The following is a 17926-nucleotide window of genomic DNA, read 5'->3' as shown; positions in this document are numbered from 1 at the left end:
AGGGGCGGGGTGTGGCCGCGGGGTGGGCCAATGGGCGCGGGGCGGGGCGGGCCAATGGGCGCGGGGCGGGCCAATGGACGCGGGACGGGCGGGGCCTCCGGCCGCGAGGAGGGGGCGGGGCCGGCCGGCAGCCTCCGGGCGGCGCGGCGCGGGCGGCGGCTGATCCAGGGCGGGGGTCGGTGGCCCGGCCAGCCCGGCCAGCCCGGCCCAGCCCGGCCCGGCCCGGGGCCGCGTCCGGAGTGTCCGCCCTCGCCGCTGCAGCCTCGGTACCCGGCCGGCCATGGAGGCCGAGCGCCCCCCGGCGCCCGGCCCGGGCTGCGGGCGCCCCCCACTCCGCGCCGCCGGCCGGGACCCCGCGGCCGCGCCCGTGTCGGTGCCCGCGCCGCCGCAGGTACCGGGCTGGGGGCGCCGACAAAGTTCCCGCTGCGAAGATGGCGTCGGGCTGCACGAACTTTGGGCCCCGGGGCGGGGCGGGCGGGGGCGGCGCGTCGCCGCGCGTGTCCGTGGGTCCGGCGGGGCTGGGCCGGCGCCCGGAGCGCTTCCCGCCGCGGCGGCCGGGGGCGGGGCCGGGGGCGGGGCCGCACCGGCCGCAGCCGGTTTGGGGGCGGGCACCAGCGGGTCGGGGTGGCGGTGGGGGTGGGGACTCGGCCGATGCCCGCGCTGAGCCGGCCGCGTCCGCAGGGCCCTGCCGTGGAGTTCGCGCTGCCGCAGGAGCCGGAGCCGCGGGCCGCGGACCTCGGGGCCCCGGGGGCGGGGGCGGCGGGGCCACCGACGCCGTCGGCGCACATCCCGGTGCCAGGGCATAGGTGAGCCGGGGTTCGCGTGCCAGGCCGAGGGGGCATGTGCACCCGTGCGCCTGTGTGTGCAGGGGTGGTGGATGGGGCGCGGGCTGGAGCCTTCCAGACCCCACCCCTGCGAGGGGGGCCTCGGGGGAGGGCAGGTCAGCATCCTGCACTGGGTTTCTGTCCTTGCCTTTCGGCTCCCCAGCCCTGGAGGAGTTAAGCAGAAATGACCGATGTATCAGTATTCCTTGTTCCTCCCCAAACCCTGAGGGCCAGAGCGCAGAACTGGGAGGGGGCGCCTGTCAGCCTCTGTGCCCAAGAGGCTGTGAGGCCCGCGTGGAATCGACCGTCCAGGCATCCCGGGGCCCCCGATGGCTGTCTCCCCAGCCCTGTCTGCAGAGAGAGAAACCCTCCCAGGTGCCTGACACCCTGGGCTGGCTGCGCAGGCGGGGGCGGGCTCTGGCCTTGCCCGCTGGGGCCCAGGGACCCGCTTGTGCTTCGAGCCCAGTCTCCCCTGGCTGCTGCTGACTGCTGGCTGCTCCCGCCCTCCCAGGTCTGGCGCTAGGCCCGCAGCTGCTGTTGCACAACCCTGGTTAATGTGTGATTGGGGGGAGGGCTGGGCTGGGCCTGGCCTGGCCTGGCCCCACCGGCTGGGCCTCAGACTCCTGTCCAGCAACAGGGTCTGAAGGAGCCACGGTGGAACAAAGCCCAGGCTGCAGAGAAGTCGGGCTTTGGAAAGACCCCAGCCCAGGCCTGTTCCCGGTGGTTCCTGGGGATTTGGAGCTCGGCAACCCGAGCTGGAGGTGGAGCTGGGCCTCCTGCCCGGCTCCTGGAGTGAGGGAGCTGGGTGCACACACGTGCCCAGGCCTGCACGTGTGCCGGGACGGGGACGGGCCTGGAGTACTTCTTGGGCCCTACCCACCCCCCCACCCCCCATCCCCATCTCCTCCAGAGCCCCCCCAGGAAAAGCCCGGCTGGACGAGGTCATGGCTGCCGCAGCCCTCACAAGCCTGTCCACCAGCCCCCTCCTGCTGGGGGCCCCGGCTGTAGCCTTCAGCACAGGTGAGACTTAGAGGCCTGGCTTGGGGTGGGGGGTGACGGCAGGGCTCAGGACCACTGCCCCTCCAGGACCCTACAAGCTGCCCAGCCCCTGTGGGGCGAGCAGAGCCGCTCACCTGGAATACCATCTTCTAAGTGCATCTCCTGAGGCCTAAAGCGACATCAGGACCCCCATGGCCCCTCCCTGCGGCCAAAGCTGCAGTGCCCCAGGCCTGCAGGCCTCTGTGACCTGTCCATCGCCACCTGGCTGGCCAGGCATCTCCCCACCCCGTACTCTTCTGTTTTTCCTTCTCTGTGCTGGAGAGGCTCGTCCCCGGGCTGCCGTGGTCAGCTCCTCCCGGCCACTCCCTCCTCCAAGAGGTTCTTTGCACTCAGGGACCCGTAGCCAGCAGCGTCTGCAGCACAGCCGTGGCCCCCAAAAGTCCTGATGCTGGCGCCGGTGTGTGTCCGCAGAGCCCAGCTTGGAGCCCTGGAGGGAGGCCCCGGTGCGGCCACCGGGCAGCGGCGGCAGCAGCGGGGATGGGGGCTGGGGCCCGACCAGTGACCAGTCCTCTCCATCTACCCCGTCGCCCCCGCTGCCCCCTGAGGCAGCCCACTTCCTGTTCGGGGAGCCTGCCCTGAGGAAGAGGAAGGTGAGCCAGGGCAGCCCTTGGAGCGGGGTGGACGTGGGGGGCGCCGAGGCTGACCGCCCCCTGTCGCCCAGAGCTCGCTGCAGGGGCTGTTCCAGTGCCTGTGGAAGCGCTGCGGGAAGGTGCTGAGCTCGGCGTCAGGGATGCAGAGACACATCCGTCTGGTGCACCTGGGGTGCGGCGGGGCCGGGGGCGGGGGCGGGGCGGGGGGCGCCAGGCGGGCCTCTGCGTCAGCTCGCACCCCACCCCCCGCCCCCCAGCAGGCGGCAGGCAGAGCCGGAGCAGAGCGACGGCGAGGAGGACTTCTACTACACGGAGCTGGATGTCGGTGTGGACTCGCTGACCGATGGGCTGTCTGGCCTGACCCCGGGGTCCCCCACGGCCTCCGTGCCACCCGCCTTCCCCCGCCTGGAGCCGCTGGAGCCCCCGGCCCTGCCCAGCCTGCTGCGCCCGCCCGCCCTGCCCCCGCCCCCGGTGCTGAGCTCCCTGCCCGCCCCCCAGGTGTGCCCCAGTGACCACGCTTACCAGGTGGGTGAGGCCTCGGGTGGCTCTGGAGGGGTGCGAGGCCACAGCAGTGTCTCCTCTCAGGGCTGCCTGGCACCCGTCCACCCGGAGCCACAGCCCATCCCGGTCAGGGCCTGCGCGCCAGCCCTGCCCGCCAAGCCCGGTGCCAACCCGAGGTGCGTGTGTGTAAAGGGGCCGGGGAAGGCACCGGGCAGGGAGGCTCCCGGCCCGACAGCACCCCATGCCCCCCATGTGTCCCCCCAGGAAGCCCCGAGGTGACGCCAAGAAGTGCCGGAAAGTGTATGGCATGGACCACCGGGACCTGTGGTGCACGGCCTGCCGCTGGAAGAAGGCCTGCCAACGCTTCCTGGACTGAGCCCCGCCCACCGGGGGCCTCTCCCAGCTGCAGGGCCTTCTTTTTAACCGGTGGGGGACGGTCCCCACCACTCAAAGTGCCTCTGAAGAAACCAGCCTCTCGGCCTTTTGCACTAATGCCAAACCTCACAGCTGTCCCCTTGGCCTGGGGTCCCCAGGGGTGGCCGCCCCCCACCTGTCGGCCCTGGACTTGTCAGGGGTGTGACGGGCCCTGCTCTGGGGCCACACGGGGCCGTCCTCGATGCACTTTGAGGGGTGTCGGGGAGGGGGCGCCCCTGCCCGCACTTAACCTGACTGTTTGAGGGCCCGGGTGGACATTTGTACCGTGTTTGCCAAGCTCAGGTGTCTCACGTCTGGGCTGAACCAGGCGAGGAGTAACATTAAAGATTCGGGATTTTTCCAAAAGCTGTGTCTGCCTCCTGGGGGGAGGGACACGGAGCCGGGACTCCGCCATGGGCAGGGGTGGCGGTGGGCAGAGAGGAGGCCAGCAACCAGGCCACAAAGGGCTGGGGGTGGGGGTTACTCTCTGGCCCCCTCCACCCAGGGTGAGGCCGGAGGAGGGGACGCTGTCTGAAACACACACGAGGCATCTGCTCAAGCAGCAATTTCCCAGTTTATTGAAAGTGATCGCTTTGCAAGAAAGTCTAACTAATCCCGTCACAGAAAGGAGACCCACAGGCGGGCCCGGAGTGCGCCCGGCAGACAAGAAATCTCAAGACCACTAGGGAGGAGGTGCTGTTGGCCGTCGATGGCTCCAGGGAAGCAGGCAACGGCCGTGATGTCCACTGACCAATTACAAAAGACTCCCCCAAATATGAAACACATCTCCAATACAAACACAGGTTTATAATAATTCATATAAAGTCGATATAATATAGATTATCCCCAGAAAAAATCAACAATCTTCAAACACTGCCCTTTTTCTGTCTGTTTTGTGTTGACAGGTTGAAAGCATGTTGAAAAAATAAATATTTAAGAAAAGCACACACACAGCGCCCTCACTACAAGTAGTTCTAAAAAGGGCCACATACAAAACACAATATAGGATCTAAAAAATAAAAACACCATTAAGTATGGCTTTCTTAAGAGTTGCACATGTCACAGAATGAGCGAAAATAAGATTATCTTTCATATAATATTGCAAAAAGTTCCAGTTTTTGCATTTTTTCAGAGTTCTCTTTTTTAAAAAGGAAGATGTGCAAAGTTGGAAGCAGTAGCTGTGTCCTTTCAGTTGAGGTCCCTATCCAGTCCTGGCAGTGTTGTGACTGTTCCCAAACCCAGAGTTCAAGCATACAACCCGGTCAGGATCCAGAGCTTGATACAAAATCTTGGTTCCCCCGCCCCTCCCCCACCCCCAAAGACCTTGCCACCCGATGGACCGCGTCCCACATCGGCGTTGCGGACACCAAACACAGACGCACACAGACGGAAAGGTACAAAATGTGAGATGTGATCTACACGCTTTTCCGCTTCATAAAAAAATATTTATTAGTTTAAACATAGATTTGAAAAAAAAAAAAAGATCACGTTAAAAAAGAAACCTTCGTTACACGTCTTTCCCTCCACGCCTCTGGAGGCGATGTGTTCGCCTGCATCTCTGAAATCCAGCTCTCGAGTTAACCGCACACGAGAATAGTGAACACACGGGGCTCGGGGGCGGGAGGTGGGACCCTCGGTTTTCCAGGGTATTGTTTTGAGGAAGAAAATGCCCTTGTGGCACTGAGGGCCCCGTTAAAAGTCAGCCAGGACAGTCCAGAGCGGGAGCGAGCAGGTCCTGAGTGTGGCGCAAAGGTGGCCCGGGGTGCGGGCGGCGGGCTGAGAGGTGGCCCCATACAAAACCCAGAGACGCTTGGTAGCAAAGGTCTGGTTTCCAAATGCATTTGATAAGAAAGTAAGTCTTTATAAAAGGGGTTAGAAAGTGGGGGAAAGGTACACAGTGGGGAGCCCCACCGAGGGGCTCAGCTGGGCCCCACTGTGAAAGGCAGACGGGGGCGCTGGCCCCGGAGGCACCCCAACCCGCCCCGGGCTCCTGACCCCCAGCCCGGCCCGGCCCGGCCCTTCCCTAAGGATGCCGGCGTTGAGGAGTTCGCAGCGTCCCCAGCTGAGGATGGGAGGGCAGCCCTCTTCTGACTGAGAGAAAGGTGGCTATGTTTAAAACAAAGCAAAACAAAAAATGAAGCTGCGACTTCTCCCCGGGCAGGGCTTCAAGGACAGCACCCGTCCGTGTCCACGCAGCCAGCCACTTACTAAGGAGGGTTCTGTGGGATTTGCCTTTCTCCACCTAGAAAGAGTAGATGGGACCCGGGAGAAATGCAGTAAAGCCATTCGGCTTGCAGGTTGTGGGGAGAGAGAAAATCAAGCCAGTGTCTCCTTCGGCTCTAGCTCAGCACCCAAGGGGCCCTGGCACGGTGTCCCGCAGGGGCTCCCAAGCGAGGCGGGTGGAGGGGATGGAATGTGTGTGTCACGAGCCTGAAAGGGAGACAGGCCGGGGTTGGGCCACAGTGTCCTCACAGCACACGGCGGGGCCCCGGCTTCTCAGAAAAAAGAGAGAAGGGGGTCGTAAGCGCGTTTAAAAGACGGCGAGGAGGCTTGGGAAGGAACCAAAGGAAAGACACGTCTGCGAGTGTCGTCGAGCGGGAAAGATAACACCGAACAGAACCACGTTACGTGCCAGCCTCAGTTCCCTTAGCTACTCACGGAACCGGGGCCCTGAGCACCCGGGGAGGGGGCGGCCCCCGCAGGTGGCGTGGGGAGCACTGGCGTCGGGGACACCATCCGGTGTTAGCAGCAGCGAAGGCGAGCCGCCCGGAACGGTCAGCAGGAGTGGCCTGGGCGCGGCAGGACGGGTGGGGCGGAGGGGCAAGCCAGCCCAGAGAAGTGCACACAAAGAAAGAGGAGGCCCCTACGGTGGGAGCACCTGGGCCCCCCGCCCAGCTGCCTCAGTGGGGGGATAGCACCTGGGCACCCTGGGCCGAGGTCGGCAGCTGCTGTGTGTTGAGCACCAAAGCCCAGAGGCGGGAGGGCCGCGGGGCTTTCTGGACGCCAGACCTGGATCTCGCAGGCTGCCACCGGACAGCACAGCCCTCGAGGGCGGGGGGCAGCGGCAGCCGCCAGCAGTGACCCCACGGCTGAGAAGGGGGAGCGGAGGCGGGGGCCCTGGACGGGGCCCAGGGTCAGGAGAACTCTCCTAACAGCTCCCGGACCCGGGCCTCGGGGCCACACTTGGGACCCGAGCCAGCGCTGGCCCTTTCCGGGTCACAGGCCACGGTGCGTCCGACGCCAGACCGGTGCGTCCTGGGCTCCCCTGATGCCCGGCCCGCGCCCCTGCTGGGGGAGGTGACAAGGGCTCTCCCTGGGCTCAGACCCGCCCCGTGCGCTGGGGCAGCGCCCGCCTCCGAGCCCCGGGTGTCCTCGAGGGGTGGGGGGGAGCAGGTGAAGGGGGCCCGGGGCGCACACAGGCGGGGGCGGCCGCGGCCCAGTGCCCAGCCCAGCCTAGGAGATCCAGGTGAAGTCCTTGTCGGTGCCCCGGGCAGGGCTGCGAGGCCCCCGCGGCGAGTCCTCGTCCTCCTTGTCGTCCCCCAGTAGCGCGTCCTCGGGGGCCAGGCCCACGTCGTCCTCGTCCTCACCCAGCTCCTCCTCGCCCTCGCCGCGTGCGTCCTCGGGGTCCTCCAGGTACGGCCCGTCGCCCGCGAACAGCTCAGGGGAGCCCTCGGCGCCGCCGCCATCCAGGGGCCCGGCCCCGCCGCCACCCGCGCAGTCGGCACACACGCCGTGGCGCCGCGAGCCGTGCTTGATGCCCACGCTGGCGGCCGACATGAACACGCGGCTACACAGCTTGCACACGTACTTCTTGTCCTTGCTGTGCACCTGCGGGGGGACGGCGGTCAGTGTGGGGGGGACGGCGGTCAGTGCGGAGCGACGGTGGTCAGTGCGGGGGGACGGCGGTCAGTGCGGGGGGACGAGGTCAGTGCCGGGGGATGGCGGTCAGTGCGGGGGGACGATGGTCAGTGCGGGGGGGCGGCGGTCAGTGCGGGGGGACGGCAGTCAGTGCGGGGGGACATACAGTCAGTGAGTGGAGGGGGAGGACTGAGTGGCCCAGAAGGTGAGGTCTGGGTGGGTGGCGGTCAGTCTGCTAGGCTGCTCAGACCCCTAGCCCTGGCTGGGGGCCGCTGCACAAAGCCAGAACGCACAGAATTGCAGGTGCCACCAAAGCTCGTCCCCATCCAGAGGGTTGCTGGGCACTGGGCCGGCCGTGTCTTCCCCCCACCGGGGCTTGCCCAGGGCTTGCCCAGGGCTCAGATCTGCACTGGGGGTCATGCTGCCCCCACACCTCCCAGCACACAAGGCGGAGCACTCACCTCCGCCCCGCCCCCGCTTTTGCCCCATGCGGGGATGGCCAGGGCTCTGGTGGCTCCCGGCTTGGGCCTGGGGGGCCTGGGGGCACAGGTGATGGGAGCCCAGGACAGCGTTGACCGAGAGGGGCTCGAGGCACCTGCCTTCTGGGAAGCCATCCGCACAGCCAAGAGCTGGGCTGAGTGCCCAACCCGCGGGGCGGCAGGGTTGGGGGTCCCAGGGGGACCGTGATTGCTGCTCGAATGCTGCCTCCTGCCTTTCTGAATTCTCCAACCGACGGGCCTGGCCTAGCGCCCTCGGCTTCCCAGCTCAGCGGTCCCGCAGACCACCGTGAACGTCTGCCCCATCACAGCCTTCCCTGAAACCCGACCACGAGGACCTGCGACTGCTGCCAACCAGCCTAGGCAAGGCGAGAGGCCGGGTGCGCCCTGGTCGGACGTCAGGAGGAGCTGGGCCGCCTCACAGGTTTTGATTCCAGAAACAAAGCCTCAAACCACTGGGTTCCCGGGACCCTTCCTGGGTCTTTCTCATTTGTTACATTTTAAACCCAGGGCTTCCGGGACCCTCTGCAAAGAACAAAGACCCCAGTCCGGTCACAGCAGGGCTGGGCGGTGGGGACAGCTCCCGGGGAGCCACGGAGCCTGTCCTCTGGGCACTCGTCCGAATGAACGCATGGATGGGCAGGGAAGGATGTGGGCGCCGGGGCGACCCAGTACTCGGCTCCGCGGGGAGGCGGCTGCTGAGACGGCCCCCCCACCCCCTGCGCCCTGGCTAAGCCTCCCGGGGCGGGCGGGGCAGGAACAAGCTGCCCTTCTGCTGTCAGGGGAGGCTCAGCTGCCTCCCAGCCCTGCACTCCTGCCCCTCGGGGGGACACAGGCGTCCCTGCAGTCTGCCAGCCCAGGCCCTGGCTCCGAGGGCTGCCTCCCCCTCCAGCTTTTCCACCTGGCCTCAGGGAGCCTCCCCGGGGAGCCCAGCCCCAAATGAGGCCCAGGCCGTGGGCTCTCCCTCGCTCCCTCGCGTGGCTCACCCCGCTGGGGCCACCCCTGAGGTCTCGCCTCGGCCCCCCTCACCGCAGGGATGTGGCCCCTCCGCCTCTCCTGCTGGTCAGCGGATCAGGGTGCTGCGGGGGTCTGGCCCAGCCCGTGCGGCCCTGAGGTCCCCTCACTCATGACATCACCCCAGCGTCCTCTCCCCACCCATGCCCCAGCCGCCTGGCCTCCCTCGTTTCTCACCCACCCAAGGGTTCCTCACGCTGTGTTTTGGTGAATCTGCCTCCCTGTTTCAAGGGTGACCTTTTCTATCACTTCCTGGCCAAGCAAATTCATCTGCGCAGCACCTGTTCCTGAGCTGCGAGCCAGGCCGTCGGAACCTTCCAGGGGCTGCAGGGGAGAGGGGCCAGGGTCCCACAGCAATTGCAGGGCGGGGCACGGAGGAAGTGGCCACGTGGCAGGAGCCGGGGGGCAGGGGCAGGGTCCTGGCAGGGAAGGGAGCCCCTGCAGAGGCCGGGCTGGAGCAGAGGGGGCCCCAAAGGGGAAGCTGAGGAGTGGGGCTGGGGGGAGATGCGCTCACCTGCCTTCTGCACCTGGGGCCGGGGGCAGAGCTGCTCAGGAGGGATGTGGGGTTGTGGTACCTCCCCGCTGTCCTGGTCTTTCCCACCGCAAGGCGGGCCCCACTTCAGGGCTTCCCGTGGCATCCTGGACAGCCCACGTCCCCATCCTGCCCGGACACCGCAGCCCCATGCAGAGCGTGCCCTGGACCGACCCTGTGCTGACCCCACGCTGACCCACGCCGACCCCCCACTGACCACATGCCACCCCCACGCGGCCCTGCGCCCGCTCACCAGCGTGTGCCGCTTCATGTGCTCGCGCCGCGTGAACTTCTTCCCGCAGATCTCGCAGGGGTAGGGCCGCTCGCCCGTGTGGGAGCGCATGTGCCTCTTGAGGATGCACTGGTGCATGGCCGAGAAGCTGCAGTAGGGGCAGCGGAACTTCTTCCTGATGACCGTGAACTCGTTCACTGCAAGATAGGTGGCGGCCGGTCAGCCTGCAGACCCTGCACAGCCCGCCCACCGCCCGCGCTCGGGTGTCCCCGTGGGGCCGGGGGTCCAGAGCCTCCAGTCAGGCCTGGCCCAGAGCAGAGAGGGCTGCTCCCACGTTCTAAGAAAGCGCGCTTCTCAGATCAGCCAGTACCTCCCGTGTCAGCCCCTAAAACACACGAGTGCACGCGCGGAATCAACAGAAACAGGAGTGCGGACCCGTCTCCGCCCTGTCCACGTGTCCGCATGGCCGCAGCCAGGGCAGGGGTGCCACCTGGTGGACACGGCCCAGCGAGAGGACACCAGTCCCCGATGCGCAGCAAGCGTCCGGCCTCACTGTCCCTCCCCATGTTTCAGGGAGTGATACCGTGGGCCCCCGGGCCGGGGCCACATTCCAGGGGGCTCAGGAGGGAGGTCAGGGGTTGGGGTCCATGGGGTCAGTCCCGCTCTGCCCGGGCACTGGGCAGCTCACCCCGAGTGACGTCCTTTATGCTGAGCCCCCGCGGACACCACAGTGACCCCTTCTTGAGCCAAGGGGCATCCATCCAGGACTCAGACCTAAGGCCTCCTGGGCTGGTCATCCCAAGTTCACCAGGGTTGCTGGGAGCCCCCAAGTGCTCGAGGGCACTTTGTCCCGGGTAGGGAGCCCGGGGCAGATGTCTGCTCTCGGGCATCTGGAAGCAGGCCCCAGCCCTCACACCACCCACAGTGCTCGCCGGCCACACCCCAGCACCAGAACCCAGGGGACAGACCAAGGGTCCCGACGGTCAGGCCAAAGGCAGGCAGGCGGGAGGAATGAACACCAGCAGCAGCGGGACCCCTGGTCAGACGCCACCGAATGTCCGTGCCTGGCAGGCCCTGGCCACGGTCACAGCTGCCCCCAGAAGTGCCAGAGGGAAGCAGACAAGAAAACAGAGGCTGCAACGTGACACAGCCCACAGCGTGGGGAGAAGCCGGGGAAGCTAAGGTGACCAAAGCTGGCCCCTCTCGCTCGAGGGAGCCGGCCAGGTCACTGGACAAACGACGGGACGGCTCCATCCTGCCCAGTTCCCCCAAGCCCGGGCCGCCCCGCACATCCCACGGGGGCAGGGCCCTCGCCGCCGTCTCCGCGAAGCGTGAAGCGTGCCCCAGGCCTCCAATCCATTCTGGTGCTCAGACCCAGCCCCGGGCAGGTCGCCATGGAAATGGCGCCAACTGGAAGGTGCAGTGCAGTGACACGGAGCCCAACGGCCCTGGACACACCCAGGTCCCCATGAGCATCGAGAGGCTGGTGGTCACTCTGCACCTCCACCCCTGAAACACACCAGGCAACACCGAGTGTAACGTTTTATTTTGCTTCTTAAACAAGCCGTACATTTTCTCCTGAGACATCTTAAAGGGTGCCTAAATAATCAAGCAACCAGATTTCTTTATTTTCCAGAACATGGGTCAGTGAGACCGTCTGCAGGGCCTGCCAGGAGCCTGGCCATTCTCATGGACCCAAGAGCTCTCACTCTGGCATCTCCCGCACCCACGGACGTCAGGCACCAGGGACACACCGCCCAGGATGGCCCCTGTCCACGCGCAGGCCGGACAGCTTCACCCGGGGAGGCCACCACGGCCGCAAGACGGCTGTGCGGACCCCATCACAGCTCATGACCGATGCCACCCCCAGGCCCGGCCGCCCGCTTGCCTGACGGCGTCTGTGCACACAGAAGGGGCTCCACGTCCCCACCAAGCCTGGGCAGTCACCACGTGTCTCTGAGAATCCAAGCCCTGTCCTAAGAAGTAAGGCATTTTCTCACGTGTAGGAGCTTTCGACGTGCCTGTGGCTGGGAGCTGGGGCAGACGAGAGGCGACAGACGTGGACAGTCGCCCGTATCCCTTCACACAAGGCGGCCACAGTTCACAGTGTGACGGCTGTGACCACATTTTCATGCTACGATTTTTAACTCTAAGTTCTTAAATGTGCGAATACACCATGATTTATTCAACAAACATGTAAAGTGTTTCCATTTTTTTACCCTTGTGAACAATGCTTCAACAAAGCGCCTACAAAAGAACCTTTGCCCCTGGAGAGAAATCCTGAGAGAAGTGGGCCATGCCGGCCGTCGGGCCCCGTGGGCCACGCACCCTCAGTCCTCCTGAGGGCCAAGGCCATGCTCCGGTACGCGGGACACAGACGGCGGTCACCGCTGTTAGCAGAACTGCTCCCTGCAAGGCCGTAGGCCGGGGTCCCGGCTGCAGGGGCGACCAGAGCATCTTGGACCCGCGAGGAAGCAGCCCTTCCCAGTTGGCGGCTCCAGCCTCCCCAAGGAGGGCCCGCAGACAGGTGGGTCCGGGTGGGGGTCCAAGACAGGACAGAGGGAAGGGCACCTAGCCTGGCACGTCTGGACGGACCGCCCCTGGCAGCCCCCACTCTGCGTCTCCCTTCCCGTCTGACCCCCAGGCCCGGCCCGACCCGCCTGGTCGACGAGGAAGCAGCACAACCCCCACACCTGCCTCCCGCCGCTTCCCCAGCACAGACCCCGGTTTTCATGTCAGCACGGAACACAGCAAGTGCACCACCCGCTCTGCAATGGAAAAGGCAAGTGAGGAGACAAGCTTTTAGGTTATTTTATTTCAAATAAATTTTTTGAGTTATTTTCTGCTTTCTATTCTGCTTCTATAAACATAAAATTAAAATCTGATTTATTCTAGCCTGCATTTAACAATTCAGACCTACATGTTAAAAAAACACTTATCTCTGTACTTAAGTGCTGTATTTTTTCCCCAGAAACACAATTCAGCTGCACGAATGCGAGCGTGACCCCCGCCCCATGCCTCCACTGGGCACACAGCTGCAGGCTTCTGAACCTACCCCGTGATGAGGAATTTGCTGTTTTCTCTTTCTTTCTTTCTTTCTTTTTTCTTTTTGGCCGCATTGGGTCTTCGTTGTTGCACGCGGGCTTTTCTCTAGTTGTGGCGAGCGGGGGCTACTCTTCATTGTGGTGCACAGGCTTCTCATTGCGGTGGCTTCTCTTGTTGTGGAGCACAGGCTCTAGGCGTGTGGGCTCAGTAGTTGTGGCGGGCAGGCTCAGTAATTGTAGCGCACGGGCTTAGTTGCTCCGTGGCATGTGGGATCTTCCCAGACCAGGGCTCGAACCCGTGTCCCCTGCTTTGGCAGGCAGATTCTTAACCACTGCGCCACCAGGAAAGTCCCAAATTTTGGTGTTTTCTTAATGTATTAGTTTCCTGCTAATACAAATATCCACAAACTGGGCAGCTTAAAGCAACAGACACCGGTCCTCTCTGTCCTGGAGGCCAGACATCTGAGGTCAAGGTGTGGGCAGGGCCGCACTCTCTTCAGATGCTCCAGGGGAGGGTCCTTCCTGCCTCTTCCAGCTTCTGGGGACTCCAGGCGTCTCTGGGCTTGTGGCTGCATCTCTCCCGTCTCTGCCTCCGTCTTCTCGTAGCTTCTCCTCTGTGTCTGTGTCTCCTCTTCTGTCCCTTATAAGGACACCCATCACTGGATTTAGGACCAACTGGATAGTCCAAGGTGATGTCATCTTAAGATCCTTAATTTAATTATGTCTGGAAAGACCCTTTTTCCAAATAGGGTCACATTCACAGGTATCAGGAATTAGGATGTGCACGTGTCTTTTGGGTGGAGGGCACCATGCAACCCACTACTTTGATGAACAGTACTGAGGAAAGTTTTCATTGACTGTTATGATTAAAATAACCTCACATGGGAAAGAAGCTAACACTTCCATACCTCGTGGTTTACAGTCTACATGTCTTAGAAAACCTTTCAACATCATGTAGTTTGACTCTCATAAACACACTAATAAAGCCTTAAAAATCCACATAGAGAAAAAGTAATTGAAATAAATGAAAAAGCACAAATAGCATCAAATTGAAACAGACACTCTCTACCAATCTGCCCTAAAAATGGAGCCCTTTTGTCTGGAACCAAGTGTCCAGGATGAACGGCAAGCTTGAAAATGAGGAAGCGACGTCAGAAGTTGGCACCAGATTATCTAAAGTATGAAGTTCAGCAACACTGAGCTACAATTTTGCAGAAATGTACATACAAGAATACCACTCAGCAAAGCAGCCTTAGAGGAAGCCACGTCTCCGCCCAGCCCTGCAGAGAATCAGACCTGTCATAAACGTCACTGACCAGTGAACGTTCCAGAACGATTTCAAGATAACGCCCAAGACACCAAGGAACTGCCAGCAAACCGAAGGCACTGGCAGGTTGCAGGTGAGTCCGGAGGGGCGGTTTCTCCAGAAGGGCACTCAAGTCTTTGATCCGTCACTGTCCTGGATTCGTACTCTTCCTGATTGTAATTCCCAAGACACTGCACTTCAAGTGCATTTCAGAAAGGGATTCTAACATGGACCAAACTTTGTTTTTCCTTTTATAAATTGACGTGGCTGCCACTTATCGTGTGTCAGAATACAGTGAAGCTATGATGTGTCCAAATTGCTTTCGGAAGGTTTTGAACCATACGTGAAGTGCACACACCTTAAATGTACCTCTTGGTGAGTTTTCACCTGCAGACAGGCCCGGGAACCACCACCCGAACAGGACACCGTACACCCAGGCGCCTGCGGCTGGTCAGTACCACCCACCCCAGGCGACGGCCGCTCGGCTCCCCATCACCAAACGCTGGGCTACAACTCGGTCTGGGGGGACCTGACACCCAGGTGTGGCCTCGCTCACTCAACACGGAGCCAGCGTGGCCTTGCTCGTTGCCGTGTTGTCATTCACGTGACCACAGGACCCCGTGCCCGTTCGGCAGCGACGGGCAGCGGGCCAGGCTCTCACCTCTGCTGGACGCGCACCTGAGAAGAACATCTGGGCCCCAGTGGAATCGGCATCTCCCAGCCACCACCGACACCTAGCCCCTGGTCATTTGCACACCCTCTTCTGTGACGTGCTTGTCACGTCTTCTGATCCTTCACTGAGTTGCTTTTCCTTTGATGTTTTATTTTGGGGGGTATTTTTTGTTTGTTTTTTAAATTTTCTGGCTGCACCGCATGGCATAGGGGATCTTAGTTCCCCGACCAGGGATTGAACCCGGACCCCCTGCATCGGAAGCTCGAAGTCTTAACCACCGGACCGCCAGGGAAGTCCCTGATGTTTTAGTTTTACGGACGCTTCTGAACCTGGGTCCTCCGTCAGATGTATTTACCGCAGACCTTTTCTCTAGTCTGTGACTGGCCTTTGCACTCTCACAATGGTGTCTTTTAGTGAAGAAATCAGTAATTTTAATAAAAAATTTTTTTTGGCCGTGCCGTGCGGCCTGCGGGATCTTAGTTTCCTGACCAGGGACTGAACCCAGGCGCCGGCGCTGAGAGCGCCGAGTCCTAACCACTGGACCGCCAGGGAAGTCCCATATGTTAATTTTTTTAATACAAAATTTTTATCAAACTTTCATCACGAGTGCTTCTTAAGAAGTGCTTAAGACACTTTTGCCCATCACCATGACCACGAGCACCACCGTCCCCTTCTAAACACGTTTAGGTTTGTGATCATTCCCATCTTAATGCTGAGGCAGGAATCAAGATTCATTCTTTCATCCACGCCGGCATCCAGCTCACTCGGGTCCCCGTGTTGGAAACACCGCCCGCCCCAGTGTCCCTGACAGGGGCCCACATCACAGCCCAGTCAGACCCTTGTCCACGGCCTCCTTGCCTGGCCCCCTCGGCCGCTGTCAGGCTGGGCGTCTGCCCCTCCTCCAGATCCTCCACTGTCTGCGCTGACCCTGCTCCCAGTCTGTGTAGCCTGCGGCGTCTGGGGCCCTGTGACCGCGGCAGGGCTGCCCTCCCGGGGTGGGGCATTCCAAGAGATGATAAATAACCAGCCTGTGAGCACAGCTTCCTGGCGACCAAGCCAGAGCCACTCCGTCCTCTACCAGCTCTCACGTTCTGAGCCACACTCCCAGCCTATCACCCCACGACCAGACAACCAGGGGCAGCCCCGTGTGCCCAACGGGGCTCCCCTCTGCTCAGTTTTGATACACCGTGTTTTTCAGGGAATTTGCCCATCTCCTCCAACTTGTCAAAGGTATTAGCACAAAATTGTTCACGATATTCTCTTATCATCATTCTAACGTCCGTAGGATCTTAGCAATGATCTTTTTTATACCTTTTATTGACAATCAACCTCCCTCTCTTTTTACTGATCATTGCGACAGGAGTTTGTCTGTTTCATTCATCTTTCAGTGTACCGGCATTTGGCTTTGGTCATTTTTCTATTGTCCGTCTGCTTTCTATTTCATTGATTTTGCTGTTTTGCTCCTCCTGCTTTCTTTGGGTTTAATTTGCTATTCTTTTTCTCACTTCTTGACCCCCCCAAATTAGAACTTTCATTCTTTTCTAATAAGTGCAACTAGAGCTATAAATTTCCCTTAAATACCACTTCAGGTGTATCCTACAAGTTTTGGTATGTTGTATTTTCATTATCATTCAGTTCAAAATATTTTATAATTTCCATTGTGACTTATTCTAGTATCCTTCTGTTGTTAATTTTTTAAATCTAATTTCACTGAGGTTAGAGAGTACACTCTGTATGATTTCGTCCTTTGGGATCTGCTGAGACCTGCGTTTCATTCCCGCTTGGTCTATTTTGTAAATGTTTCCTGTGCATTTGGAATGTTCTGCACTTGTTTGGTGCAATGTACGACCTGGTTAACCATGTTGTTATAGGCCAATACTTCTCTGAAAAAAGATGCAAAACTCCTAAACAAAATAGCAAGCTGAGTCCAACTATATAGAAAAAGAACAGCATCTTGTGACTCGGTGGGTTTATTCCAGGAATTCAAGGTTAATATTTGAGAACTGTGTTCAAATCTTCTCCGTCCTTACTGATATTTTGTATGCTGATCTATCAATTACTGAGGAAATTTGTTAAAAATCCTCAACTCTAATTGTGGACTTGTTTCTTTCTCCTTTTAGTGCTGTCAACTTTCACTCCATATATTTAAAAAGCAAGCCTATGCATTTCAGGATCTGCGTTTCCCACTGAACTGACTCTGTCATTGCGCAGTGGCCTTAGAGCAACACCCCTCCCAGTTTACTTTGCAGCTGACATCAATAAGCCTCTGTAGGCTGGTGTTTCCTTGGTTTCTCTTTTTTATCTTTTTGCTTGAAACCTTTCTGTACTCTTATCTACAAAGCATGTTATCTACAAACAACAAATTTTCTTTAAAAAGCAAGCTGATAATCTTTTCTTTTTCCTGCAGTGTTCAGTCCATTGGTAATAACAGGATTATTAGTGTAGTTGGGTGACGTCTACTATCTCCCTATGTGTGTTCTATTCTGTCCTTTTATGGTTTTTGTTCCTTTAAACTTCCTTGCTTGCTTTCTTTCAAATTAATCAAGTATTATTCCACTTTTTTCTTCATAAGCCTTTGAGCTGTACGTGATGATTTTTGCCATTATTCACTGCAACTTTGTAGAGAAGGCAAGACTCATCCAACGGCCAAGCTCGCTCGCCGTGCCCCCCCCACCCTTTGAGCTGTTTGTGTCATGTGCTATGCTCCTAGTTGAGTCAAAAACCCCACAAGGAGCTGTAAATATTGCCTTAAATGATTAAGATCTTTCTATAGAGGGCTGTTTTTTAGTACTTCTTGTCAGCCGGCAATGAATCCCCTCGGTTTTGTTTCTTTGTGTGACATTGTCATCATGTAGCCTTGGTCTCTGAGGGATACTTCTGCTGGGTATAGAATACTGGTCTCGGCATTTCTGCAGCGCCTCAGAGACTAGCGCCATCGTTTCCACTGAAAAGTCAGATGTCAATCTCAATGTTGTTCCTCTTAATGTCTTTTTTCCTCTGGCTGCTTCTAAGATTTTTTTTTAAAAAAAAACCTTTATATATTTTTAAAATTTATTTATTTATTTATTTTTGGCTGTGTTGGGTCTTTGTTGCTGTGCGCGGGCTTTCTCTAGTTGTGGCAAGCGGGGGCTACCTTTCGATGCGGTGCGCGGGCTTCTCACTGTAGTGGCTTCTCTTGTTGCAGAGCATGGGCTCTAGGCGCACGGGCTTCAGTAGTTGCGGCGCATGGGCTTAGTTGCTCCGTGGCATGTGGGATCTTCCCAGACCAGGGCTTAAACCCGTGTTCCCTGCATTGGCAGGCAGATTCTTAACCACTGCGCCACCAGGGAAGCCCAAGATTTTAATTTTTGTCTTTGGTTTTCAGTAGTTTGACTACAACATG

The 17926-nt window shown here is 59.9% G+C and overlaps 2 protein-coding genes across 12 annotated transcripts in view; one reads left to right on the top strand and one right to left on the bottom strand.

Annotated features, from left to right (window-relative positions):
- The first annotated feature begins 127 nt into the window (after positions 1 to 127).
- Positions 128 to 3754, top strand: SLC2A4RG (SLC2A4 regulator). Of its 10 annotated transcripts, none has more exons than XM_082429191.1 (9): positions 131 to 391; positions 682 to 806; positions 1053 to 1199; positions 1735 to 1844; positions 2295 to 2473; positions 2545 to 2645; positions 2731 to 2971; positions 3059 to 3150; positions 3239 to 3492. In XM_082429191.1, exons 1-9 carry the CDS (start codon positions 281 to 283, stop codon positions 3348 to 3350), a joined length of 1218 nt encoding a protein of 405 aa, XP_082285317.1. In that variant the 5' UTR covers positions 131 to 280; the 3' UTR covers positions 3351 to 3492. The 10 variants fall into 10 exon arrangements, with proteins under 10 accessions (XP_082285323.1, XP_082285315.1, XP_082285317.1 ...); XM_082429192.1 differs by having other exon boundaries at positions 132 to 391; positions 2734 to 2971; XM_082429197.1 differs by lacking the exon at positions 3059 to 3150 and having other exon boundaries at positions 128 to 391; positions 3239 to 3389.
- Positions 3755 to 3943: 189 nt separating this feature from the next.
- ZBTB46 (zinc finger and BTB domain containing 46) overlaps positions 3944 to 17926 on the bottom strand; it is a 57511-nt gene continuing 43528 nt past the window's right edge. For both annotated transcript variants that reach the window (XM_082429185.1, XM_082429186.1), the window contains exons 4-5: positions 9543 to 9718; positions 3944 to 7216 (exon numbers count right to left, since the gene is read on the bottom strand). In XM_082429185.1, the coding sequence (XP_082285311.1) occupies positions 6842 to 7216; positions 9543 to 9718 (551 nt within the window). In that variant the 3' untranslated portion in view covers positions 3944 to 6841. The remainder of the gene's footprint in view (positions 7217 to 9542; positions 9719 to 17926) is intronic.

Source organism: Balaenoptera physalus (genome assembly GCF_965194825.1).
Source record: "Balaenoptera physalus genome assembly, chromosome: 16".
Lineage (NCBI taxonomy): Eukaryota > Metazoa > Chordata > Mammalia > Artiodactyla > Balaenopteridae > Balaenoptera > Balaenoptera physalus.
The sequence above is the reverse complement of the archived record's forward strand: the minus strand, read 5'-3'. Positions and strand labels throughout refer to the sequence as shown.